This window comes from Talpa occidentalis, unplaced genomic scaffold, assembly GCF_014898055.3.
Source record: "Talpa occidentalis isolate TD23 unplaced genomic scaffold, MPIMG_talOcc4v2.1 talOcc4.9, whole genome shotgun sequence".
Lineage (NCBI taxonomy): Eukaryota > Metazoa > Chordata > Mammalia > Eulipotyphla > Talpidae > Talpa > Talpa occidentalis.
In genome coordinates, this window is record NW_023605305.1 from 116,341,533 (window position 1) to 116,368,273 (window position 26,741).

At 62.6% G+C, this 26,741-nt stretch overlaps 1 protein-coding gene across 3 annotated transcripts in view; it reads right to left on the reverse strand.

Annotated features, from left to right (window-relative positions):
- GRIA1 (glutamate ionotropic receptor AMPA type subunit 1) overlaps positions 1-26,741 on the reverse strand; it is a 122,335-nt gene that overhangs the window by 29,001 nt on the left and 66,593 nt on the right. For all 3 annotated transcript variants that reach the window (XM_037501273.1, XM_037501274.1, XM_054691785.1), the window contains exons 6-11: positions 25,948-26,109; positions 24,221-24,388; positions 22,906-23,010; positions 17,097-17,207; positions 16,306-16,512; positions 11,577-11,947 (exon numbers count right to left, since the gene is read on the reverse strand). In XM_037501273.1, the coding sequence (XP_037357170.1) occupies positions 11,577-11,947; positions 16,306-16,512; positions 17,097-17,207; positions 22,906-23,010; positions 24,221-24,388; positions 25,948-26,109 (1,124 nt within the window). The remainder of the gene's footprint in view (positions 1-11,576; positions 11,948-16,305; positions 16,513-17,096; positions 17,208-22,905; positions 23,011-24,220; positions 24,389-25,947; positions 26,110-26,741) is intronic.

The following is a 26,741-nucleotide window of genomic DNA, read 5'->3' on the forward strand; positions in this document are numbered from 1 at the left end:
CGGGGCTGGGGACTGAGTGTCCCGTGGCCTTGGGTTGAGTGGCGTGCGATTGCCTCTGGCCCTCACGCGTGGGGGCTGCACAGAGACTCCAGGGGACATTGAGTGCGACCTCTGCTCTTGGTTAGAGAAACGTTGGCAGGAGAAACCTCTAGTCAGCAGACACTGAGCATGTGCGTGAGCTGGGCGTGGCCAGGGAGTCACACCCTGGCGTGAAGCTGTTGCCTGGTGCTGCGCTCTGTGCAGACTGATGTCGATGCAGAGGGGAGGAAGGAGCACCAGACGGAGGCTGAGACTGGCAGGGCCAGAAGAGGCCAGGCTGGCACCTTCCCCACCCCAGAGACACGGGCGCCATGTCGTTCCTTCCATGGAGCCATGAGCTTGCCTTCTCCTCCCCAAAACGCCTTTCTTTCCTCTCCACCAAAGTCCCGCTGGTCTTCAGTGCCCACCAGTCCTTGTCCCCCGGGGGAACAGAACTGAAAGGGCGTGAGCTGACGGTGGGTGTAGAGGCACGTGCGGCTCACAGACAGCACGGAGCCTGTCCTGTCTAGGCGAGGGCAGGGGGATCATGTAGTGGACGCTCGCTCCCCACTTTGTGAGGGTGTTTCCTGGAGAAGCCGCCTCGCTCTCTGAGTCTCAGCTGTTTCTCAAGCAGGGTGCGCTGCCTGTGTGCGAAGGTCCAGGGCTGTCACAGGGCTGGCCTGTGAGGGACATAACGGGGGGGTGTGCCGAGCCCTGCCCCAGAGCCATCGCTCAGAGGCGCTAGCTCCTGCTCTCCTCACTGCTGTTCTCACTGTCACCCCCCATCGCTCTCCACCAGACTGTGAGTTCAGGAACCGAGAGAACATGTGTCAGGCCTAGCATGACGTCTGCCTGATGGCAAACTATTGACATATGCATGTTTCCCTCGCCCAGCCTCTGCCCTCCAGCGCCGCCCTCCCCTCCCCTCTCCAGAGCTGTGCCAGGAGAACTGCTGAGGGCAGCAAGAGTCATTACTGGGGGATCTGTGCATATTTATTTTTCAAAATTAGAATGTAACTAGGAAGGAAGTCTGCGGCCACAATTATATCAAACACTTACAGTGATGAAGAGCTTAACGCGACTTGGCATGGCACTGCCTTGCTTTCTCATTCAGCTGTCAAGAATGAGAAACCATAGGGGAGTGCATGTTTAGGTCTGGCTGTCCCGCCGCGGAGGGGAACCAAGGGGTGGCGGTGCCAAGAGGCTGGGGCTGTCAGGGGCTGGTGCTGCTTCTCAGTGATGTATGGGGGAGACAGAGCTGTGGGCAATTAACACACTGTGGACGTCAGGCCTTGTTTAATGTTCCGTTTGGTGAGGAGGACTAGCTCAGCTGCCGTCTTTATAAGTCTAATCTGCTTCACTCACTTGATTTCCCTGGAGAGGAGGGACTTGGCAGAGGGAAAGTGGCGAAGCACTTGCCTTTCCAGATTCTGACGGACCCGTGCTTACAGGCGCCATTTAAGTGGAGACTGACACCCATGAAAATCGAGTTTGGTCGTCATGACTCTATCAAGGAGCGGCTGAGTCCAGCACCACAGCCCGCGATGTGCTGCACCAGCTTCCGATGAGCGCAGACGTGCCTGTTGGCCTGGCTCTTCAGGAATGGCTCCTCACAGAGTAACATCCGTGCCTGCTGTCACTTGCTTTTAATTGACATTAACAGAAAGTAAATAATTTGGTGTCATTTGAACAAGGCCTCTGCTGTCTGCTCTACCAGGTAGTGAATGAAGGAGCAGCAGCCAGCGGGCGGACTCCCCGGCTCCGGGCCCGCGGCCAGGGCGCTCTCCATGGTGCTGAGGCGGCGACCCAGGGAGGGCGCGGCGGTCTGGGGACCGCGCGGCCAGGGCGCTCTCCATGGTGCTGGAGCCTCGCCTGTGTCCATCTGTCTGTTGTCCTCAGCAGCACGGAGAGGATTCTTTGGCTCACTTTAGATTCTCACACTCCGAATAGCCTGCCACCATCAAGGCACTCCCACGGATGTTCCTGGTTTCTTTTAGGGGACCTTTGTGGATCGCTGGGCTCCATGAATGCTGTATAGAGGCACTCTGCTGGGAACTGGGGCAGAGGGATGAGTACACACTGGCCTCTGCTCTTAGGGAGCTCACTTTCTTGCGGAGGGAAAGAGAGAGTTGTAGAGGCAAAGGCCATGTCCTAAGAATTAATAGGAACACATGGAAAATACCTGGGAGGTTGGGGCAGAGCCACCGACTGTCCCAGCAGGAGAATGGGGGTGGGGGGCGCTGGGAGAGACCGTCAGAGAATGCAGCACTTGAGCTCATTGTGGAAATGATCCCCCTAGACCATAAAGGGGTGGAGGAACTGCAGGCGGAGACAAATGTGCACATTCAAAGAGGGCTGAGGAGTTTGGGATGGGACAAAGCACGAGGGAGTCTGGCATGTAGGATAGAGAGAGGGAGATGAGGAGGAGGAGAGAGAGCGCGTGAGACACACGCAGGGGGACAGAAGCCACCAGGAACGTGGGTGCCTGCTGTTAAAGGGCTTTGAAGGCCACGCTAATAGGCTTAGGCTTTATCCCCAGTGTGGGGAAAGAATTAACAGTGCCTGATCCAGGTGGTTAAAGGGCTAGACTTGAAACGAGCTGAGTGGGCTCTGGGGAGAGAGCCCGGAAGCAGGCAGGCCTCCTCCCGTGAACGGTGCCTCTGGCCCATCTGACCTCCTGGCCGACAAAGCCCACGTGCTGGCTGCCTAGAGCCTGAGAGCTTCACCCTGAAATGGCTGCGGCTTGTTCCCAGCGCTGCGTGGCTGAGTCAGAGCAGATGCTGTCTGAGAGGTGAGAAGGGAGCACGCCACTGGAGTGTGGGCGGGCTCATCAGGCCTCCCTCCCCCCAGCTGCCGGGAGCTGGGCTGGGCTCTGACCTGCGCTGTGGGCTCATTCAGACAGGCCGCCTGCTGCTTTTTCCCCAGGCGGCCCAGTGCCCGCAGATTAAGCGTGTCTAAAGAAAGCCTTCAGTCCTTGTGCTCCGACTTAGGAACTTATGGACTTGTCCTTTATTTCGTGCATAATATTCAGTCCTTTGCTTGGCTTTCAAAACTATCATAATCTAATGCTGTTTTCTTGCCTGTAGCTCCCCATCCTCCTGTTCCTTAGGCCCTGACTCTTTGTCTTTCCATATTTATGCCCACACGGTTGAGTTTCCCTCAAGGATGTAGCACAGAAATGCCTCAGTAAGTGCCAATCACGTGTGCTGTCTCTTTAGACATTTACTGACTTGCTCTGCTCCTTGCCATTTCTCAGGACACTGTGCAGGTGCGGGTATACTGGCGGGCGGGACGATGAGTTCCTCACCCTCATAGAGCTCAGGGGCAGCTGGATCTTCCTCACCCAGCCTGCCACCCTGGGACCGGCAGCCTTAGCTTCATCTGGCAGATTGTTAGAAATGCAAACCCTTAGGCCCCACCCCAGATCTACTGAATTTGATCCTCATTTTAGCAGGATTCCTAAATAATTTTTATGCACAAAAATATCACAGAAGCTAAACTCTAGGAGACAGGTTTTGAGAAAGCCACTGTAACAGCATGTGGAGATGTTCTGAGGCTGGAGGGCAGGGCTGAGAGGGCCAGCGCACCGTGAATGGCCATTGGCCAATGGTTTTCCCCACTGGATTGAGGGAGTAATTGTGTGCGTGCGTGCGTGTGTGTGTGTGTAGACCACATGTCAGCCCCGTGGAGATTCTCCCACTGCTCACCCAGCCCCCTCCTGTGTGTGCACCAGGTGCCTGACACGCATCCTTCCCGACACTGATGGATCGAGCTATTTGCAGAAGCACTGAAATAAATGCGCGGGTTTTAGAGGTTTCATCAAATGATGGAATTGTTCCATTTTTGCCGGTATAGTTTTGATTTATTGAGTGTGGGGCTTTTGTTTTGCTGCAACAGAAAGGGAATGTTGTTTATTGTTTTCAAAGCTCTGAGTTTTCACCACAGTTGACATAAGCGGGGTGCAAAATTCACAAGAGAAAATGGAACAAAATTTTGCACAGAACAGATTTTGCTCTGTGTGGTTCAAGAGTATGGAAGGGTTTGCTTTCCCTGTGAGTTATTTTTATTTTTATCATGTGCGGGTAGCTGGGTGAGTCACCACTCGGTCTCATTGCCCCACACAGTCATTACTCAGTAATACCTTAGACTCAACTGGCACAAGCGTGCTACCTGAAAAAGGGAGCTGCAGCCTTAATTTTTTCATCCTCCATAAGCTCGCGCTCTCCACAGCTTTCTTCACACATTGAGGCTACGCACCGACAGGGAGCCATGTTCTGAATGCACAGTAACTTCGTTTCTGCTCCCCACTACCTTCCCTCTCACTGGACGCACCGTTTCTCCTCTCAGGTTAATTCAAATGAGAGCGGACGCTCCGTCCCTCTTCTCGGGCGGCCTCTAGGGTTTTGTGAGCCCTGTGTTTGGATGCTGAAGGATGCCTTTTTCTCAGAAGTGTCCTGAGCTTTATCCAGCACTTTTAGGTGTTTTGAAGCACTGTCTAGAAAATCACTCGCGGAGTCTCAGCTATCGATTTGTTCTGGACCTTTGAGAAAAACCACAATCATGGGTACTCCAACAACATTGTAGTTTCTCACAGCCAGGGGACATTGCAGCGGGCTGCAGCCACACTCTCCACGCCGCCCCTGCCCGGATGGGAGCCTCAGCCCATTTCAGCTCCCGTGAGCAGGTGCCTCCAGGCCTCCATTACCAGTTACGGAGACTTACTGTAGTTATAGTAACTACGTCGGGGCATGTGGGACTAGAATAGACAAATACATCAACAGAGCAGATTCAGGAGTCCAGAGACAGACCTCCGTCATTATGGCTGTGTCGCTAAAAGGGGGCAGCTGCACATGGGATACCGTGTGAATAATAGTAATAATAATCGCCATCACCACCACCATTGTTACCACCACCACCGTCACCCTCTTGACCCTCTCCTCGCACACACCTGTAGAACACACACGTCTAAATGTGCAAGTTAAAATTTCACAAGAAACCCTAGAAGTCTGTCTTCATGACTTGGAGGTAGGCAAAGACTTCTTAAGCAAGACTCAGAGACTATCCGTGAGCAAGGGAAAAAAGAAACGGACGACACTAAAAGTAGGTACTTCTGTTCACCGTGCGGCACTACCAAGAGAGTGAAAGACAAGCCCCGGAGCAGAAGACAGTGAGGACCGCGCACCTGAGCGGCGCCCATGTGAGGGTGTACAGCGTGCACAGTGAGAACAGGACAGACACCTGAGGGGAAAATGGGAAAGCAATAAAGGTACTTCATTAAAGAGCCTTTATGAAAGGCCAGTCACCATGAAGACGGCTCTGGTCATGAGGTAGAGTAAAAGCACGATGTGACTTTACAGCGCACCTGCTACCGAAATGAAAAGGCGGAGGTGGTCCATCTGGGACACGTGCATGTTGCTGACGAGGTGTCAGCTAGCACACCCGCTTCAGAGAGCAGTCTGCAGAACCCGCCACCGCGGGGCCTCGGAATTCTGCCCCTCGCCAAATACCCAGAGACATTCATGTTGTTCCTCAAAAGACTTTCACGAACACATTATGGCAGTGCTAGCTATGATGACCTCACTCTGGGAGCAACCCAAATGCTTGTCTGCAGGGATAGTCACACTTATAGACTCACTAATCAGCAGATAAGGTCTGGTATATCCGTGGGCTGGAATACTATACAGCAGTGAAAATAAATGGCCAGTGCATGTGATGACAGGGCTAGACAAAAGAGGGAATGTCATGTGGTTCTATCGGTGAGATTCCAGGAGTGCTCATCTGGCAACATTAACCTGTGATATCCGAAGTTAGGGCAGAAGATTCTCTTGTCCTGGGGGAGAACATGGAGAAGGTAGCGCGGGCACGACAGAGAACAGGACTATTCCTTTCCTTCTTGTCATTTTTTTTTTTAAGTCATATTGGGTTAATAATATTATATCAGTTTCTGGTGCACCCGCTTGTAGTAACATCTGTACATACCACGTTATGTTTGCCACCCAAAGTCTAGTTTTTATTCTCTTTCTAACTCTGAGCTCTGATCACACAGGCGTTTGTGTTACGAAAATTGCGTTGTGATGTGCGCACTTGTGCGTGATGCTACAGTAGCATTTAAACAGCATCGCTTGTGTGTTGGGGGCGGATATGAGGAAAAACCGAACTCCAGTTAAATCTTGCCAGGCCGACAAACGGGTTCAAAAGAGCGTCCTTGCTTCGCGTGCTGTCTCCATTGAAGAGGGAAAAGTTAAAAAAGTGAAGCACAGATCTCCTCCCAAGTGGGAAAACCCCCTCGGCCTTTGCAGCACAGACGCGGGGCACAGAGGGGCGCTCGCTTCCTGGGGGACCCCGAGACCTGCTCTGTGTAGCCGCGTCCACTCCTCTGCTCCCCAGCCCGGCGCGGCCCGACCTCCGCCTGTGTCCACCTCTCCCTCGGGGGCCGTGGATGGCGCCGCGGTTGGGCTGTTCCTTAGGTCTCGTCTCCTTGGTTAGGCTGGAAGCATCTCGGCAGCCACGTGACCCCATGGTGCTCAGACTGACCCAGGGCCCGGGGACGCCTCCTGCAGGACGCCGGGTCGTCAGACGGGCTGAGGCTGAGGAGGGCGGTGCGTGGTGCGTCTATGGCCCCTGTGCTCACGTGGTGGGCGGGGAAGCAGCGGGGCCCCTTGCCTCAGCCCCGAGGCCTTACTTCTTGCTGCTGGGAGGGAAGCAGCCCCGCGCGCTGACAGCTGACCGGCTGAGGCACTGGGCCTGGGCCGTGCGAGCAGGGCTCAGAGGGCGCCTCCGAAGTCCAGAGCAGTCTGCGGCCTCGGCCTCGCCTGCCAACGGCCAGCTCCTGCTCTCGTGTCTCCCGCTGTTTATTTGTCTCCAGGGATTATGATGAGGCTCAGGCGCCTGCATGTCCTGGAAGGGGCTGGAATCCAAACACCAGAGCCTTGAAAATTGCTCCCGTGAAGGGTCACTTGAGACCTTTTCAATAGCAGGTGCCCTCGGCTGGACTCTGGGGCTTGTGCCGCTCGGCAGCTGGCGGCTTACAGCCCTGGACGCCCGGAGCCGACGGCAAGGTGACCCCACAGATGCGCTGGGGTGAGGCCCCTGCGGCTTCCTGGAGGAGCCAGTCCATGGACACCCTCGCTCATGGTCGCCGGCACCTCCGTGGCCATGCCGTCGCAAGCCCGGCTGCGCGGAGCCCGGTGAGCCCGCCGGTGCTGTCTGGGCGTGTCCCTCCCGCGGAGGACGGGAGCGGCGCCTGTCCCTGCTGCCTCAGACACGGGGCCGGGCGCGGTCCCCACCTTAGCCCGTTTAATCCTGACCGTGACGCCAGGAGCTTTGTCTCCACTCACACGGGAGGTGTAGCCGTCTCGTCTTCCCATGTTGCCAGGCCCCTGCCCCGTTCCTTATCTCCATGTGAGTGTCACACGCGCCGGTCACTGAGTCGCGTCCTGCCCTCTGACACGGCTGGGCTGGCGCTGAGGCCGGTTACACCCTGGGCTTCCGCGGGAGGGTCACGAAGGGTCTGTCCCTCTGGGTGTGTCTCGGCGCCCTGCCGGCGGGCTGCTGGGGGAGGGCCACGCAGAGCGGGCACGAGCAGGCAGGTGTTGGGGCAGCAACCGTGAGGGCGAGTGGCCGGGGCTCCCGCGCCAGCCCCCAGGCCATCAGCTTTCTAGGTTTTCCAGCCGAGGCCACAGACTCCAGCCCCACCCCTTCCCGACTCCCTGACCCACCGATCATGAGCACAGGGAAGTGGCCATTGCTTGTGCCTTTGGCTTGGGGGGCTGGGCGGGCGGCGAGGTCGCTAGGGCTCTGAGCGCAAAGCCGGGGTCCCAAGGGCACACGGCAGGCCCGTGTGGGAGGCTGGTGGCCCTGGCGGAGCTCCAGCATGCATGCCCCTCACCATCGCTGGGCACACCCAGGTATTTACAAGCCCTGCACCTCAGTGTCCACCCTTGGGGATGCCGCAGCCGACTGGTGCCTGGGAGGTGGGAGCGGGCCCAGGGGCAGTGAGGTGTAGCCGCAAGGGCCACTCCCCAAAGGACGCCTGTGGCCAGGGAGGCAGGCAGGTGCTCAGACTCGCTTCTGGCCCAGGCTGGAGCTCAGAGCAAGCCAGGGCTGGGCCGGGGATGCGGCTCAGACCTCTAGTCTACACAGCCCTGGTGGCCACCCCCCAGGAACAGCCTCCAAGTGCCCTCTGGCCGGGGCTGGGCATCGCCCAATAGGGAGATGCAAGTTGGGAGCCCCAGAGAGCTCGTGGCACGGGACACAGGGTCGCCGGGGGCCGGGGCACTGAGGAAAGGAAGGGACGTGATTGGCAGAGGAGGGAGGGCTGTCTGAATGCCTGCGATCCTCCGGGGGTCCTGACCTGCAGGGGAGCTGGGCACCAGCCAGCCCTGGCAGGTGGAGGCTTGTGCTTGTGCACCATACCTGCTGACCCTGCACTGGCTCTGTGCTTCTAAAGTGGTCCCTGGGCAGCATCCCGGTCCAGCAGCTCAGGTTTCACTGCCCGCTGCCGGGGCTGCGCCTGGGAACCGTGTGTTCCTCTCTCCAGGGGCAGTCTCCTGACCCCACTGTCTGGGGCGGGGCCTGGGGACCCGTGTTCCATTGCCGTCCCAGGTGATTCTGAGGCAGGGGTCCAGTGGAGACCCCTGAACCAGCCTGAGACCCAAAGCCGCCGTCATACTCCTGCGGCATCGGAGGCCGCGCCTCTTGGTGCCGCTGTTCCTGCGGCGTGCGCCCGCATCCTCACAAGCCTGTGCTGAAGTAGTTTATGGTCCAGGCTGTTGCCATCAGCTTCCCTGACGGCTCCCCTCAGCTCCCGTCCATCCGCAGATGCAGCAGTGACTCCGGCTGAGCGCTGGGAGGGGGCAGGGGTGGGAAGCCAGGCGTGTCCTCGCCCTGGGGCAGCATCCTGGTTGCCATGGCATTCGTGTGGGCTGCAGGGTCAGGCCGTCATTGGCTGGCGTGTCGGCCTCTGCTCATTGGCCTCCGGTTCCCATGGTGATCATTTTTAGGGTCCCCAACAAATGCATTAGCTGCGTTGTGGCAGAGAGTTCTCAGCCACCTGAGGGCCGCCCTCCCCGCTCAGACCTCTTGCTGGAGCGATGGTGTCCCCCCGGGCCGCGTTCCCACGTCCTCCAGCGCAGCCTAGTCTGAGCGCTCGTGTGATTCCCTCCTCCGTTCCCCTAGGGCCTCCCAGACCCTCTCGCTCCCCTACAGCTCACTGGAGCCAGGAAGGCCCTGCCCTGGGGAGGAGCGGGGAGTGGGCGGGGGAGAGGCTTGTTGCACCTGCTCGAGGGCCGGAGCCTGGGGGGACCACTGGCCGGAGACACGGCCTCGTGACCTGAGACAGAACGCACCCCCAGCGGGGCCCCCGGTTCCTTCTTGGTCACCCCATTGTCCGTGGGGTCCCCCTCGAGCCTCCCGTGGGGCCTCTGCTGCCCGCTGCGTGGTGCCGCCTTGGCTTGGTGTCCTCACCGCCCCGCCCTTGGCTTGGTGTCCTCACCGGTCCTCACCGCACCGTCGCATGCAAACAGCCCTCCCTCACCTAAACGCCCGTGTCTGCCCCGTGTGTTTAGAGTGAAACTCCACGTCTGACCCCCACAGCCGGGCCGACGTGCAGCTGCCCCAGCTCTGTGCGCGCCTGGTGCCTTCCTGCCTGCCCGTGCCTGAGAGAAGCCCTCGGAGCCCGTGCGAGCCCCTGGGCCTGCCACCCCGCACCGCCAGCCGCCGCGGCCCCCTTCGGCCTCCGCGCACCACACAGCGGCTGTCCCCAGCGGCCTTGCCACAGCCTGGCGTCCCCACAGCGAGGCCCCGCCCCGGGCCGCGGCCGGCTCCTAGCACAGGGCGGCAGGTGCGGCCGGGCCGTCAGTGCTGTCTGCCGAGGGAAGGGGGACGCTGGCCGCAAGCGGGGCTGCAGCGAGGGTGGCCCGACCAGGACGAATCCCTCCCTCACTGGTGCTGCCCCTCCGTACCCACATCCTGCTCGCCCCCCGCCCCCCATGGATGGAGAGTCGGGAAGACCCATTCAAATCCGGCCTTGGGGCGCCCAGAGCAGGCGGCAGAGGCGGCCCGTGATACCCTCATCTCGCCATCTGCGTACGCCTCGCAGCCAACCTGGGCGCTGACGGGAGGGTCAGAGTTGGTCGCGCCGAGCCCCTATGCCGTCGGGGCCCCGAGGGGGCACTCTGTCCCACTGGGATATCGGCGCTTACAAGCCCAAAGTCGGCAGAGGCTGGGGTGGCTTTGCCCTGAGCCTGAGCACGTGCACAGCCCTGCCTGGCAGCCAAGCGCCAGGCACACCCCGTGGACCCGGCGCTCTGCACCGCCCCCCATGGGAGCCTCCCAGACAAAGGCAGTGTGAGGGACGTGGGAGCCGACCCATTGGGTAAACTGGCGGTGCGTGCGACGTGGACCTTCCAGGATGAAGCCGCTCAGTCCGGGTTGCCCTCCGGTCGAAGGGATGAGACGGGCGCTGCTAAACGGAGCGCGATCGGGTTGGCCCTAAAAGTTGCAGTGGAAACAGCAGGGGGGCCGGCCACTCCCTCCCGGGCCTGCCTACAGCGCGACGCCATCCCCTGGAGCTTCCCTGCTCTGCAGCGTCACCCGGTTTGGCTGGCAGCGCCGGGACAGGGAGCAGCCTCAGCGGCCGCCCAGCAGCCCAGTCAGGGCGGCGTCCCCGGGTGGGGCAGGATGCTGCCGCAGAGAAGCCCAATTGGCACACGCTGGTCAGCACGACCAGGACAGACGCGGGGCGCGGACGCGGGACGACTGGGCAGAGCCAAGAGCGCACAGAACCCGGGGCCGGCGAGCAGGCGAGGACACGGGGGTCGAGGAGGGATGAGGGACGAGAAAATCAGTGAGCTGAGGTGTGTGAAATGAAGTTGGCCGAGCAGCGAAGCGAGGCTTACTCTCATGTGGAAGCGGCAAGAATGAACACAGAAGAGGAAAGGCTGGCGGTCACTAGCTGGAGCTGGACGCGACTGACGGCAGTTCCCCCGTTATGCCCCTGCCCTCCCCCCGTTCGCTTAGACCCTCTTCTCAAAAGAAGGCGTCCGAGTCCATCGCAGGCAGACAAGCGGGCGGCTGGGCTGGTGGGGCCGCCCTCGCTGACCTGACCCCTCGACCCCCGCCCCCGGAGTCTCCAGCCAGGGGGCTTTCCGGGTCGTTCCCAGAACCACGGGAAGGAGAAGCCTCTCAGAGAAGCAGAGACCAGGCGCTCCGGGGCCCCAGAGAGAGCCCCCTCAGCAGCCGCCCGGGTGGGCTCTGCCCTTGCTGCCGGCCCAGCAGTCAGCGGCCTTGCAGGGTGTCCAGGTGGAGCCAGCACAGGAGCCCCCCTTAGCCTCTGTTTGGGGGCAACGCCCAGACCTTGCCTGGCCTCCCGGGCCCTCCCGTCCTTAGGGTTACATGCCGCACCGGGTGCCAGAGCTGCCAGCCAGAGTGGCCGGAGCCATGCCCGGGTCGGCCCACCTGGTGGACACTGACCACGCTGGGACACTGAGCGCACGACTCCCAAAGCCCCCCCCCGCTCCCCACCGGCCCGCGAGACGCGGCGGGAGCGAGCGACTGACCTGGGCGAGATGTCGCAGCCCTGCTGCATGAAGGCCCCCAGGGAGAACCACAGGCTGTTGAAGATGCCGAACTCGTTGGTCTGGTCCCCGGCCGCCGGCTCCCGGCCCTCCTCCGGCTCCTCGCTGTGCCACTCGTAGGGGCTGAAGCGGCTGACCAGGAAGAGCACCACGCTCACGCCGATGTAGGCGAAGACGATGCACATCCAGATCTCGTAGGCCAGCGGGTCCAGGAAGGAGAAGACGCCCGGCTTGGACTTCTGCGGCTTCTTGATCATGATGGAGATGCCCAGGCTCATGAAGGGCTTGGAGAAGTCTATCACCTCCTCCCGCACCAGCGTGATGGTCAGAGGTGCCACCGCCACGTCCGCTCTCTGCAAGACAGCCCGGGGCGGCGCAGGTGAGCGGCCGCTGCGCACGGAGGACACCATGCCTCTCCCCTGAGAACGCTCGCTGCGTCTTAAAGGATCCAGGAAGCTGGGGCGTCCCTGCCAGCCCCCCTCCCCGAGATGCTTCAGGCCGTGGCCCCCATGTCTCCCGGGCACGCTCTGTGTTGCCCCGCCCGAGGGGCGCCTGCTCACCCTGCCGCAGGGGCCGTGGAGGGAGCCAGGCTCTGCTGCCCCCGCCCCGCGCCCATCGCCCCGGCTACGTGGCAAACCCCCATGCGGCCGTGGGGGTGAGTCCCCCGATAGGGCCGAGGAACGAAGCAGGCGCGTCCGTCCGCCGCGTGTCAGTTTGTTCAGAGCAACTATCACGAGGGGTCCCCGTGGGGCGCGGGACAGCCCCACAGAGCCCCTCCTGCTTGCACTCGGCCCTTCCCATGGGGCCCTCCTGAGCCCGTGCTCTGTCTCTGAGGTCACACACATGCACACTCATGCACTCGCCCAGTCTGCAAAGCTGGCCGTGCGCCTCCTGAGAGGGAGAGGCCTCCAGGGGCCGGGAGGGGCTCGCCTGGCCCGAGGGACAGCGCGGCATGGTGGGGACGCTGGCTCTGGCCCTGGGGAGGGCCGCATGGAAATCTGGCTTGGCAGAGAGACGGTAAAGGCCATCACGACTAATTTTTTGAGCGAGAAGACAGCTGAGACAGACACAGTCACTCAGTGTGTGCGCCAGTCCAGCAGGTGGTAGCATCGAAAGGTGCCAGCTGCCAGCCCTCCCGCGCGGCCAGCACGGGGGCTCCCCGGCTGTCTCTGCCTTTCCACCTCTCCCTGGTGGCAGTGGCATCCCTGCCCTGCTGGCCTGGGATCAAGAGATCCCGAAACCCACAGGCTCCTGGGCTGTGGCCACGCGTGTGTCTCTGACGTGAGACGCGCTGGAGTCTGCTCGGGCCCTGGCCTGCCAAGGGCTTGTCAGGAGTGCGGCTCCGGCAGGTGCCCACGGGTGAGGCCCCACCTGCCCTCGTGTGCTGGTGTGGGCTGGAGCAGAGCTCCCGGGTGCCCTGGCGGCCAGGGGCAGCAGCAGGGGCTCTGGGAGCGAGAAGCCTGGCGTAGACCGGTCGGCTGTGAAGGTGTAGTGATCCTTGTTTCCCTAGCACCACCGCAATCCTCTGGATAACTTACAAGGCTACAAAATGTGGGGCACGAGAGGCGATGCTTGCTGTCCTGCGGTGGCCCGCCGTGGCCCGTCCTGGCAGAGGGAGAGGAGGGCTGGTGCTGGGGGCACAGGGCCAGTCTGCCCAGCAGGGAGAGCATGTAGAGGCTTTGGGGGCTGCCTGGAGCACGGCCTGGCTTTGTCCGGGACCCTGGATGTGGCTCGGGAGAAGGGGCTGAGCCCTGGGCAACCAGAGAACCTGTCTCCTGGGTGCATGCTTCACCTGCACCTGCCGGGTGCCTTCCTCGGAACGTGGGATCCTTTTCCCTGGGGCATATTTGCGGCGGGTGTTACTATGTGCGCTGCCATGGTGGGTGCTGGGAGCGCGGCTGTGAGCAGAGCTTGGGGCTGGCTCCCCCGACCTCCCCAGCCCACCGGGCACGGGGCCTCCAGGAGGGCATGCAGAGGCGGTCTCAGGGGTCTGGTATTGGCCTGAGACCAGGGGTGCACTCTCAGCGAGACCTCGAGGGAGGCGCCAAGCCAGGGGCCTCACTCCGCGGAGAAGAGCCGGCTCACAGGTGGGGGTGCGGTCAGAGCAGCGGTTTGGCTTGTTGGACGCTGGCTGGGGGCTGCTTAGCACCCCCCCCCCCAGTCATAGCTGCTGCTCTGCGAGACGGTGGCCCTGGGCCGCGGCCCCTCCTCTTTAAAGCAGGCACTGTCATGTCTGCATCCCCGTTTGGCAGGATGCGCAGCGAGGGCGTCTCTGAGCGGGCGTGAGGTGTGAGCCCTGTGGGGCTCTCAGGGCTGCAGCTGCAGCGGTGGTGCCTCTGGAGCTTGATTAGGGAGCACCAGGTCGCCTGCAGGACTGGCAGAGCTGCAGGCAGAGCTCCCAATGCGGGGTCTGGGGGGACCTGAGGGTGTGCGTTTCTCATACATGCCCGGTGGCATTGCTGGGCCCATCCAGGGACTGCACATCGAGAACCAGCAACTTTGCGATCCCAGAACAAAAGGTGCAATGTCCAGACGCGGGCCTGGGCACGTGGTGGGCTCTGATGCTGTGGTGGGGGTTGCGCAGGGGGACAAGCGTCGGGTGGAGACCACTCTGCGCCCTCGGGTGGCTGTTCCCGCCCAGCCCATTTTGGGGCAGCGCCTGGCGGGATCTGTGGCTTGTAGGCTTCACGTCACTGGAGGTCTGCGGAGTTGGGCCTCAAAGCCAGGAGTCTGTGCAAAGTCCCTTCGCTCTGCTCCAGGAAGTCACAGCACAAGCGTCACCTGTGCCCCGGGCGGAGCGGCAGCAGGTGAGCGCAGAAGCGCCCCCGCCCTGCCCTGCTGCCCTTGGCCCCCCAGCCCCAGAGCTGGCGTGTCCCTCTGGGGCACCAGCCAGCTGCACCCCATCTCTGCTTTCACAGCGGCGTGTGCTGTGACGAGATCCTGCCCCCTTCCCCCACCCCCGGGTGTCCTGGGCGCAGGCCGGGGAAGGGCGGTGTCCTCCATGCGTGACAGGGAGGGGCGTGGCTTGCACGGGGCCCGTGTCCTGAGACTGACACCCTCGCGGTCACAACACGGTTGAGCTGCAGGACGTCAAGGCTGTGTCACAGCAGAGGGAGGGTGGCCGCGGAGGCCCCCGAGGGAGTCTTCCGGACCCCGCTGGTCGCCCGTGGCTGAGATCCTCCCAGGCCCTTCTGTTCTTCCTCGGGGAGCAGGAAAGGACCGTGGAAGGTCCGAGCTGCGGGGGTCACCGCACAGTCTCTACAAGGTGGTCTCCCTGGGCAGAGGGACCGGCTGGTGGGTCAGCTCAGGGGCAGTGGCCGTAGAGGCGGCCACAGGTGACCGGCTGAGGGCCGCTATGGGGTGTTCTATCCACCAGCATCTCGTCCTTGTCCTCAGGGCCCGTGGTCCCTGGTGGGCAGGTGGAGATGAGGGTCTTGGAGAGAGAAAGTTGACAGCAGTTGCCATGGGGATGACCTTAAGAGCTTGGTGGAGGTTCCCATGGAAACCGCCTCCAGAGGCAGGTCTCTGTCTCCAGCACGCGCCCGGCTGAGAGGGAGGGGGCAGAGGAAGCGGCGCTCCGTTCCCGCCTCCACCTGTCCCCGCCTACGCAGGTGCCCCCGGCGCCTCTTTCCGGGGCGTCCTCTGAGCTCCCGTCTCCCGAGCGTGCCCTCGGCCCCCACAGCTCGCGCCCCCACACGAGGCTTGAAGGTTCCTAAACGGTCTCTCCTGCTGCCCAGACTCAGAGTGGACACACACCCTGCCAGGGGCAGGGTCTTCGTTGCTGAGGCCGCCCGGGGGTCCCTCTCCGGTTCTCTGTGGCCTCCTGTCCTCCTTGTGCTCAAGGACCTTCCTGATAGCCCAGCGCCCACGACTCGGCCCCACACGCCCATTTCTTACTCCTGCCTCCTGACTGGCCTCCAGAGTCACCGCCCCGCGCAGCCGCTGGGTGTGCATTTGGGGCATCCCCCGTGGAGGTGGCCACTGCTCGGGGTGGCTGAACCACCAGGAGCCTGTGGGCTGTCCCTTGCTACTGGGCAGGAGGCTTCAACTGCTCACCCTCCTGGGCTTTCCTACCCCACGTGTGTGATGCGCTTTTGGGCCAGGGCAGATACTTTTCTTCGCCTGTTCCCTGAGCAGCTGAAGGGATCTGGGTATGTGGTGGCCCCTCAAAGCCGTGGCTCGCTGAAGGCTCCCTGGCAGCTGTGCACGGCGTCACCCCAGGCGTGGTGGTGACAGGGACACGGGCCTTTGCTCGCCACACAGATGGCTGCCCCAGGCACCGCCATCCCGCAGCGTGGGGCCCAACCCTACAGGCAGCAGGGCAGCTGAAAGGGAGGTTGAGTCCTGGTTTGGGGAGAAAGAAATGACCCCCTGGAGAAAGTAACATTGATCAGGCTTCGGAGGAGGGTGGGAGGCAGCCGGAGGGGCGCTCGTGGAGCAGGCGACCCGGCGGTGCCTGGCTAAAGGGAAGGTGCTGGACGGCGTGCTGGCCACGGGCACCATCACGTCTTGGGGGACATCACCCGGCCATGAGCCCGGCTGTGTTTGGCTGGGAGTGTCCAGGACGTTCACAAAGAAGGTCCAGACGCTGAACTCTGGGGTCCTTGTCTTTCCCGGCAACAGCACAGGGCTAGGGGCCCCATGGGCACCGCGGCCCGCCCGCCCGCCGCCCAGCCCCTCCCGGCAGTGCACCCCGCCCGCGGGCACCTACCCCGTAGACCAGCTCGCCCACCATGCCGTTCCAGGCCTTGGTGTCGGGGTCGCGGGCGCCGTACTTGCCGTCGCCCACGATCTCCAGGCGGTAGGAGTAGCCCACGTGCTTGGCGATCTCGGCGGCCAGCTCCACGCAGTAGCCCTCGTAGCGGTCATTGCCCTCGAACTGGTTGGCATTCTTCTTGAGCATCACGTACGGGTCCTCCTGGGTGGGGGGGGGCGGTGGTGACGGCCGGCTCTGGCGGGGAGCGCTCCGGCCGCGGTGCACACGGGGCCTCCCTGGCGTCCTGCCCCCAGGACGAGACCTCTGGGGTCAGGGCGCGGATGTCGTTGAGACAAGGACGCCGCATCACCCAGTGTGGCGCCAGCTGTTCAGGACACGGGCGGGGCGCTTGTGTGCTCTGGAGGGAATTCTGGGGCGCCGAGATGGGGGAGCGAGTCAAGCTAGACTCCAGGTCTGGGCGTGACAACAGCCTCCCCAACAGGTGCTGAAGTGCCGGACACTGGGGGCTGTGGTGGGGCGTCTCCGACGGAGTGTGGGGTGTGACGCTACCACAGCAGCCTCTGTCTTGGAGACGACGGCCCCAGGGAGGCCGAGGGGCGGGTCCAGGGCCATGGAGTAAAATTGTGCCGGAGCCAGAGCCAAGCCAGCGCCCCTGCTCCTGGAGCCTTCCTTCCCCTGCACCCCCCGCCCCCCCGCTGCCTGCTCTGTGGCATAACAGCCCCTGGGAAAACCTTTGAGTGGGTCCCACTTGCATCCCGCGCACCCCGAAGAAGGCTGAGACTCACGAGGATGGTGGTGACGATGTATGTTCTGTTTTGCACACTCGAGTTATCGCCGCCTGCTTGAGCATCGGTGGCCGCCGGGACAAACTTGTCATCCTCGTTCCAGTAGCCGATCTGCTCGCGGGGAAGGAGAGGGAGGACACGGGTGGGCAGGGCTCGCGACGGCCTGTCCAGGGCTCCAGACCAGGCCACGGGCGCTCGGCCCCGCATCCGGCAGGGGACCGCCTGGCTCCAAGGGGCGAGGGGCGGATGGAGCGAGAGGCTGAGGCGGGCCGGGAGCCCAGCCCGGCCCCTGGAGGCCTCACCACGTTGGCTCGGTCGCCCCCGTGACTACGCCTGAACCTCTCCCTCATGAGCTCTCTGCTGGCAGCCGGGGTCAAGTTCAAACAACACCTTCCCTTTGTTTCTCTTTAGGTTAACTGTATTTTTCCATCTCAACTTAATTTCACGAGGGATGGTTATTTTACCCGGTATTTCCAGTCACACTTATAATAAAACCCCGGGGCAACATCAATTTTTAAAAAAATCCAGGAGGATTTGCATTTCAGAAGTCCAGTTTGATAGCTCTGGTGGGGGACGCAAAGCCATGGCCCCTGCTGCGTGCGCAGCTCGTCCCGGGAGCGAGAGGTGGAGCGCCTGCTCTGAGAACCGCCCGTGCACCGGGAGACGCGACCCCATGCTCAGAGGCTCGACCTCTTTGGGCCTCGGTTCCCGCTCTGCAGCACGGATACCGGCCTGCGCGTCACCGCCGCTGAGAACTGGGGGGCCCCCCGCGTGGACACGGGGAGCGGGGCCCGTGGCCGTGCCGGGTGGTCGGGAAACTGGAGAGCGGCCCTCACGAGGTGGGGCCGGCCGGGCTGGGCTGCCCGCGGCCACCCTCTCGTTCAAGGTCCACCGTTGAATGGGCTCAGCCGCCGAAAGCGGTGGAGACTGCGGGTCCCTTCCCAACGCGCTTGGCAGTGTGACCCCCGCACTGGCCGCTGTCCTAGGGTGTGTGGTTCAAGCCCGTGAGGACTGCTCTCAGGTGTCAGTTATTTCAATGAAAAGTAGAGAGAAAGGCAAGATAGATCTGCATAGAGCAGACTTTTATGACTGAGAAAGAGACTGACTGGAGGCGAGCGGGCCTCCGAGCTCGCAGCACAGCGGGCGTGCCCTGGGGTCCTGGATGCACCGTCGCGCCGGCTGGGATGCGGCCGCCCTGGGCGGGAAGCTGGAGGGCTTGGCCAGGGCCAGCACCAAGCTCATTTTACTCCGAGCCCCCTTTTAGGGAAATTAGACCATGTTGGGGAGTCCGAACGGCCAGCGCGGGCCCCGCTCCCCTGGGGCTCGGGTGAGCCCCTGCCGGGTGCCGAGAGGAAGGCTGGCGACACCTCGAATGACATCGCCTTTCGTTGCTGAGAGCAGACCCCCCTTTCCGGAGCCGCGGCTGTGATTACACAGCCTTTGATTCTCGGCTGAGGCCACTTTGATTCCACCTGAAAGTAAATCAGAGCCAGGAGTTGGGCAGAGAGGGGGGCCCGCCGTCCGGGAGAGGCTTTAAACAATTCTGACAGCGAGGGGCCTCCCCCCGGGGCCAGGTATCACTTTTCATGTCCCGCTTTCCTTCTGCCTCCAAAGGCTCTTTGAGTGGAGGAAATGAGTCTGGGTGATAGATCTGAGCTTTTTCAAAGTGGATGAAGCCTAAGAAGGGAAGATCACAGCCCTGCACGGAATGGGTCTGCCTCGCACTGTCTTCAAATCAGATTTACACACTCGCGCTCCGAGGCGCCTCTCAAGACCCGGCCCCGGCCTCCAAAAATGGGATCCCTCATTATCACTTCCAAGCCAGCGTGTAGCTCCCCACTGCCATGCCCCCCGAGGCCGCTGGTTCGCCCTCCTGGCAGAGGGTGTGGCTGGCAGTTACCTGCAGCAATTACATCTTCCGGCCCTTGGAGCCGAGCCAGCACACTTAAAGCGGGTGGAACTCTGCGAGTTTGAACTTAGGCGACTTAATCTGAGCTCTCCTGGAAGTGTTATCTCCACCAGCCTCTCACTTGCCGCCAGATCTGTGGGGCGGCTGTTCTTTGTTTCTCCGCGGCCGGGTGCCCGCCTGTCCTTCTGGCGACCCTCTCTCTGTGTGGCTCACCAGCACCAGTGCATGCGGCCCCCAGGACTCCCCGAGGGCACCGCACCTCAGCCGGCCGGGGCTCGGGAACCTCGGCGAGAGCCAGCCCAGCGGTGGTGCCTGGTCCTGGGGGGCTGCACGGGGGCCGCGGGTGCGGAGCAGAAGCGCTGTTTCAGCAACGAGTGTGGCTGTGTGCCCAGGAAACTTACGGACACCGAAGTTTTAATTTCATACCGTTTCCACATGTTATGAAATAGGCATCTTTTGATCCACTTCAGCCATCTGAAAACACAACCCCCTCTGCTCATGGGTGCGGGACAGGCAGGTGCTGGGTTTGGAAGCCTGTCACCCTGTCGGGACCCAAGAGGCAGGAGGACGGCATCGGGTACGGGCTGAGCGGAGGCGTGAGGCGGCGTGGCCAGGCCTGGGCACCCAGATGGCCCATCAGAGACGCTGCCTGCTGAGACCAGGTGGTCAGCCCAGCCCAGCGCAGGGAGCCACACGGGGGTGGGGGCTGGGGGGGGGGAAGAGGAACAGCCAGGGCAGATGCCCCGAGGAAGGGGCTTTCTGGGATCTGGGGGCAGAGAGGCCAGTGCAGCCTTGGGAGTGGCCGGCGAGAGGAGGGCAGCTGGACCAGCCTCAGCCGTGAGTGCTCACCTGAGCTGGCAGGCAGCCCGCTCGACACATACTGAGACTTCCTGGCTGGTTTTGTGGTGGGAAATGGCCTCGTGGGGCCGGGAAGACAGCCGCCAGGACTGGCGAGGGGCGCGGGGGTGCGGGCGTGAGCTCTGGGCAGCGGAGCAGGGAGCAGTGGCTGGATTGAGCTGCGTCTGCCGGCCGAGCAGGGCTCGGTGCCCCAACTCAGAACCACAGGTTTAGAGGCGCACTCAGGACAGGTGGCGTGGGAGGCCGTGTGCACCTGGGGACTCGAGATCCCTTTGGCAGCCACGGGGCTCTCTGTCACCTCCGTCTTTCCCTGCACAGGGTAGATAGAACTGGGGATGAGAGACAAGCTCGGGGTGGGGGAGCCCCGAGTCAGGTGGAAATGGCGGATGCTGCCAGCGGGCCCGGAGATAGCTGTGGGCCGAGCGAGGGGCAGAGGCGATCAAGGTGCTGGGGCCCTCGTGAGTTGCCTGGAGAACCCCTGCCTGTCTCCCAGGCAGCCGCATATCAGAATGTGTGACTCTGGATTTGACAAGGTGTTTATCTGGGCAGAAAACCTAAACCAGCGCCCCGTGGTGACACTGTGCCTCTGACGGGGTTTCCTAAGGGTTTGGCTTGTGCAGAAGCAGCGCCGGGCCTGGCACCCATACCCCGCAGTGTGATGGGCAGACGCCCCAAGCACAGTGCGGGCCCAGCAGCGGGCTGCACCGAGGGCCAGGAGGGCAGCCCTTCCTCATCGCACACTGCAGGCGGGGCGCAGCCAGATTGCCCTGGAGTCTCAGAAATTCCTTTGTTGGGAACTGATCGAGAAAAGGGCCTGAAGCCACAGATAACGGAGGAATTGATTTTCTGAAAGTCAGGTCCCCTGTAAGCAAAGACTGCCTAAGCCACATTCTAAGGAAGGATTTAGTCATTGGCAAGTAGCTTGAAAAACAGCCTCAGGATCGGAAAAAAAAAGCACAGGCATTTGCTTGTGGATTTTAGGGTTACTATGTTATTTTTGTGGGCGATTTATCCCTCCCCATTGTCTGACTCACTCCAACTCCAGGCTGACATAAGATCCCTGTGGTCTACGAAGGGAGTTTCAACCAACCAACCAACCAGCCATCCATCCAATCAACCAACCAACCAACCAGCCATCAACCAACCAACCAGACAACCATCTAATCACCCAACTAATCAACCAACCATCCAATCAACCAACTAACCAACCAGCCATCAACCAACCAACCAGCCAGCCAACCAACTAACCATCCAACCATTGAACCAACCAACCAACCAATTAACCATCCAGTTATCCAGTCAATCAGCCAACCAACCAACCATCCAATCAACCAACCAACCAGCCAACCAAACAACCAACCAACTAACCATCCAACCAACCAACCAACCGACCGACCAAATAACCAGCCATCCGGCCATGGGTTGGTGTCCACACTAGGTGCTGCTTTTTTGTCGCCACAGGCCATAGGCAAAGTGGACATTGCTTCATCTACTCCTGACAGCGATCCTGTGGACAAAGGGTTGCCACCCTCTTCTGGGGGGTGCACCTGAGGTGGAGGGAGGCTAAGGAATGAGTTCAAGGTGACATGGCCAGTAAAGAAGAAAGCCCAGACTTGAGCCCTGGCCTTACACCTGGTGACCCTGGTGCGGGCATCTCTCACCAGAGTGCCAGAGCCCCGTGAGCCCATAGGCTGCAGGGCCGTTTCAGATGTGCAGGAGCCAGACCCTCATCCCCCAGCCGAGACCCCGAGGTCTATATTTTTAACAAGGCTGCCTCGGTCCTGACGGCGCTCCTCCTAGGGGGTTCCTGGGAACTGTGCGTGGTGAGGAGATGCCGGTGCCAGGAGCAGTGAGGGGGCAGCCGTGGGAGGGCACAGCCATAGATGACTGCCACCCCCCCGCCCCTGAGGAAGCCTGAGTGAGCTAGGAGAGAGGCTGGGGCCGTGCTGTTGACAGCTGCTCACCCACTGTACCCCTGGGCACTGCCAGTGCCCCCATTTTATAGCTGTGGAAATGGCAGCTGGGTGAAGGAACCCAGCGGACATATTCTCTGACACAGGAGCCAGGAGCCTGGGGAAACTGAACTCTAGCTGGGTGGCGTCAGAGGGTTACCCCTCATTGTGCGGTCAGTCCTGGGGGGAGTGTCCTGCTGTACCCCAAGTTTTGCTGAAATTTAGGCATGATCCTGGGAGCTGCAGCCCCAGGCGGCCAGGCGCCCTGGTGCCTTCTGAGAGCGTCCAGCACGGGCATTGGCAGTCGTCCTCAGCGTGTGCCTGGGACCAGGGGAGTGTGGGGCTCCTGCTGGGCAGGTGTGCTCTGGGGACACGGACACGAGGGGCTTTGTTGGGGGACGGCTTGGGGACGGGGCCACCCAGCCTCAGCGGATGGCGGGGCCAGCCCTGAAATGTCCACACTCCACCCGCTCACCCAAGAACATGGTGCCCCGCCAGGCAGAAGGGGCACTGCAGATGCCGCTGTGGCCACATCCTGTGGGGAGACTCCTGGGTCACCTGGGTGGCCCTGCCCGGCTACTGGGGTCCTTAAAACAGAGGACCCTTGTGTGTGGGGGGGACAGTGACTTTGGTTCCATCTGGAAGTAAATCAGAGCTAGGATCTTGGCGGAGCTTGGGGCTCGCGTCCGGGAGCGGACTCGAGGGCTGTCGTAGACCCCGCAGGTGCGCGCGTCACGCGTGACCGCCTGCTCCTCGCGCGACCTCTGTGCGGGAAAGGGGCGGCGTGGCCCGGGGGGGGGCGGGGAGGACAGCGCGCCGGTCATCGCCATCTCAAGCTCGCCCCTCGGACCCCTCTGCCATGGCCGCGGTTTCCACCCAGGGCTGGAGGGGTTCGAAGTCCCTTCCCAGTCCGGGGCCTTCACCCGGGGAAGGTGGAGCTTTTCCTCTCCATCTGGCAGGGGAGCAGATCGGGTGGGGGAGAGGGGAGCTGGCAGCGCCGATCCGGGCTCCCTGAGGCCGGTGGTCCTGCCTGCAGGGGACGGGGCTGCTCCCTGAGGCTGGCGGCCTTGCCCGGGGCGGGGGCTCTCACCTTGCGGACGCCGTCGTGCCTCATCTCGATGACGTGCAGCGTGTAGTTGGTCCGCCGGCCCTTCTCGTTGAACTGCACGTTCCCGGTCAGGCCCTCAAAGCGCACCTGGAAGGCAGAGCCGCATGAGCAGCGAGCCCGGCCGGCCCCTCTACCCCTGCCCAGCGGCGTCCCCTGCAGCCCAGCGCGCGCCCCGGCACCCCTGTGCTCTCAGCAGGGGCTCCTGCGCCCCTCCAGCTCTCACCCCGTCACCACCACCTCCAGGAACCCCCAGAGCCCTCAGGTGGGGAGCGAGGGGAGGCGCCCACTGTGCTCCGGGCGGCAGTGCCTGAACCGGCTGCTCGCCCCTGGGGAGCAGAGGGTGAGTATGGGGCCCCGGAGACTGCCCGGTTTTCCTCAGCCCCATGGCCTTGGGCGGCTCACGCTTCAGGCCTCCAGCTGCCTGAGCCCCATGGTCGACCTGGGCCGGGGAGCAGGGGCCCTCGCGCCCGGCAGCCTGGCCTGAGCCCAGGGGGCGGCTCCAGCAAGGCCTGTGACACGGATCAGTCCAGGGCCCCCCTGGTTCCTTCTCAAATGAATCACATCAAGGCCTCGGGGCGCCGAGCTCCTATTGAGATCAAGTGGTTGACAAGGGGGACCTGAGGCCTCAGGGCTTGGTGAAGCCCACCAGCCCCCCTGAACTTGGGGGTGAGTCTGCTGTGCACCACGGGCTCACCTACAAGGAGCCACCTTCTCCGGTGGGGGCGCCGCGGGCCCCCAGCCCGGCACCTGGGACCGCGGGTCCCCTGCACGCTCTTGGAAGTGCTGCCGGGCACTGGCCACCGCTGCTGGCTGGGCCGGGCTCCGCGTGTCCCCTGCTGGCCCGGCCTTTGCAGCGCAGAGCAGAGCCGTTGGGGCCCCCGGGCCTGTCCCTGCCCTGTGCCTCAGCCGTTCTCAAGGACAAACAGAACTGATGGCCGCAAAGTGGAGAAGCCAGGACCTGGAGTGGACACGGGGCCGGGGCAGTCTGGGAAGTCAGGGCCGGGGCGGTCTCGGGGAGTCGGTGAAGACGGCTCCTTTCACCCTGCGCGTCTCACCCCCTTTATACCTGCCCGGAATAAATCCTAAGCCGAAAACGTGGCCCTGAAGGGACAGGGATGACCGCTCCACGCGCCTGCGTTTGAACTGGTACCTGGGCGTCTGCGCTCGTCCCTGCAGGGGCCCGCGGGCCACGGCGCCAGGCCCGGCCTCCCCGTTCTTCAAACAGCTGCTGTGCCTGAGCCCGAGCCCCCCCCACACCGTGACCTGCCCCCCCTGCCCCGCCCCGCGGCCGCCTCACCTGCTGCAGGGCTCTCTGGATGTCGATGCCCTGGCCCCAGGGCACGGCGGGGTTGGCCAGGCAGTCCCCCGCGTTCCCCCGGCGGGAGATGTCGATCCGCTGCCTCCGCAGGCTCTGGAAGGCCTCGGCCATCACCTTCACCCCGTCGTAGGTGAGTGCGGAGGTGTACTGTGGGGAGTCGGGCGTCAGCGCCCGCAGGAGGCGGGAGGCGAGCAGGGGTGGGCAGGACGGGCGGCCGTGGGGGCCGGGAGGGCCTCACAGGGGCTGCCCCCACCTGCCGCCTCCCACCCGCCCCACCGGGGTGTCCGCGAGGCATCTGCAGGTCACATGCGTTGTGGAAAACCCCTGGGTTCCCCTGTGCCGTGTGCCCTGTGACTGCGGCGGGAAGTCGCCCAGGGCCCTGCTCCCGCAGGCCCCCCCGCACCCCCCCTCTGGCGGCCATGGGCTGCCAGCTTTCCTTTCACTCGTTGGCGAGGACTCTCGAGTTACCCCCGACTCATGGGCTGAGCTGCTGGTGAAAGGCGACAGGCCCGTCCCAGGCCCGGGCCCTGCCTCTCCCCCGCTCCCGGGCCGTGACTAGCCCCTCGGCACGGTCTAGTTCGCGTCAGAGAGTTGTAGCGTGGATGGGAAAGTGTCGCCCCAATTTTAACTGTGACCCTCTTACTCTTGAAAAAGAGATCGGCTACCACGTTACCCCTCCGCTCTGCGGGGACCCCCCCCCCCCCCCCGCGCCGGCCGGGCGCCCGCTCTGCGGCTGCCTGGTGGCTTTAGGGCGCGCTTAGTGGCTTTGTTTGCCGAAGCGCCTATTGAAATAAGTCTTCATTTCTGGATCGCTAAGTCAGCCTGGGCCCGAGTGGCGTGGAAGCCGTCACTCGGTAAACACTGCCGCTCGCAGAGAACGGGCTGAGTGGCAAGAGAAAGCCGCCAAGGAGCCCGTGTTTGCCCCAGATAAACAAACTTGGCCTCAGAATGCTTCCCGCACGGCTCCCACACAGCCCTGTCGCAGAGCTGACAAGGGCAGGCAGGGCAGTGCCTGCTCCCCATATTCCGAGACATTAGGAAGAGCAAACAAAATAGATTCTGGCTGCAGGCTTTGGCTGCTGAGAGCAGTCTGCATGATAATTGGGGCGCGTCTCCCCAGCAGAGGGCGGGGGCTGTTCCTTGGACTGCCTGACAGGAGCCGAGAGGCTGAGCAGAGCAGGGCCGGCCCCCGCGGCAGGGCCTCCATGCACAGAGTAGTGGGCGCGGATGCCACCCCTTCCCCTCCCTGCCCCCGCTGTGCAGCAGCCCTGCCCAGAAGAGAGAGTCACGCTTCTGGCTTCTCCACAACTGGTAGGGACGCGTTCCCGAGAGGTGGCCAGTAGCACGTGAGTGGAAAATTCATTGCCACTTCCCAAAGGGCTCTACAGAGAAGCAGTTGTGCTTTAGTTTTCCCTCTCGGCTGGGCAGAGGACTGAGGTGATGGCTGGCGCTTCAGCAGCCGTGTTGGGCTCTGAGGCAGCAGCCGCAGGCTGAGACTGGAACAAGAAGGTGGGCGGCAGCCTGGGTGCTGGGTGACTGTGGCGCTATTGCTGCCTGAGCCTGGATTTTATTCTCAGGAGAGAACTGTGAAGCGTCTTGCTAAGCCCTCATCACTCTGGCCCTCGGCCCTCTCCCTCTTTGTGGGCCCCCTGGGCCCCTCGCTCAGGGAAGCATCTCCTCCTCGGGCCGGAGGCACCGCACCTCACCTTGGGTCTCTTCCAGTCCACGCGGGTGTGGTCTCGGGCGTCGCTGCTCTTCCACTGCTGCATGATCTTGGCCGGGACCGTGTCTGTGTAGTTGACCAGCTGGAAGCCTGTCACGTTCGCGCCGCTCTCCTTGAACTTGTTTAAGTCGATGTCCATGAAGCCCTGCGCAGGGAGGGGGACGGGGAGCAGGTTCAGAACCCGCAGGTTCCCTTAAAGGAGACACGCGCACCCTCCCTGCCCCCTGCACTGGCTGTCACTTCTCATAGAGCGGCAAAGCAGAGCACCGGCCGGGAGCACTGACAGGGAGTACCGCCGGGAGCACCAGCACGGCCCGCCGCTGCGCGTGGAGGATGCTTGCGACCCCTGGTGTGTCTAGTGATGTGTCTGCTCCCCCGCGGCCCTCTGAGCCTGGAGCCAGGGCCACATGTCCCGCTGCGAAGGAGGAACACGCTGGGTGGCGTGGGGTTGGCTCCGGCTGATCTGGCCTTGCAAAGCTGGTGTTTTCGCTGATTTCCTGCCCACAAATCCCTCCTCACCCACAGCCTCCTTCCTGCCGCTCCCCTTCCAACAGCCCCAAAGCTGGTTATCGGGGCCCTAAAGCAGCCCCACAGTGACCAGCGAGGAGGATGGGCATGAAGCCCCCGCCTTCTGACGGGGGTGAGAGTACGTCAGGTCAGCATGCTCCTCCCGCCCCTCGGTGAACCTTCTGGAGGCCTCCCTGGGCTCTGCCTCGGGAACCATCTCCTCGTCACACTCGCGGGGAGGTCAGTTCTCCGCGGCCACAGGCTAATTAT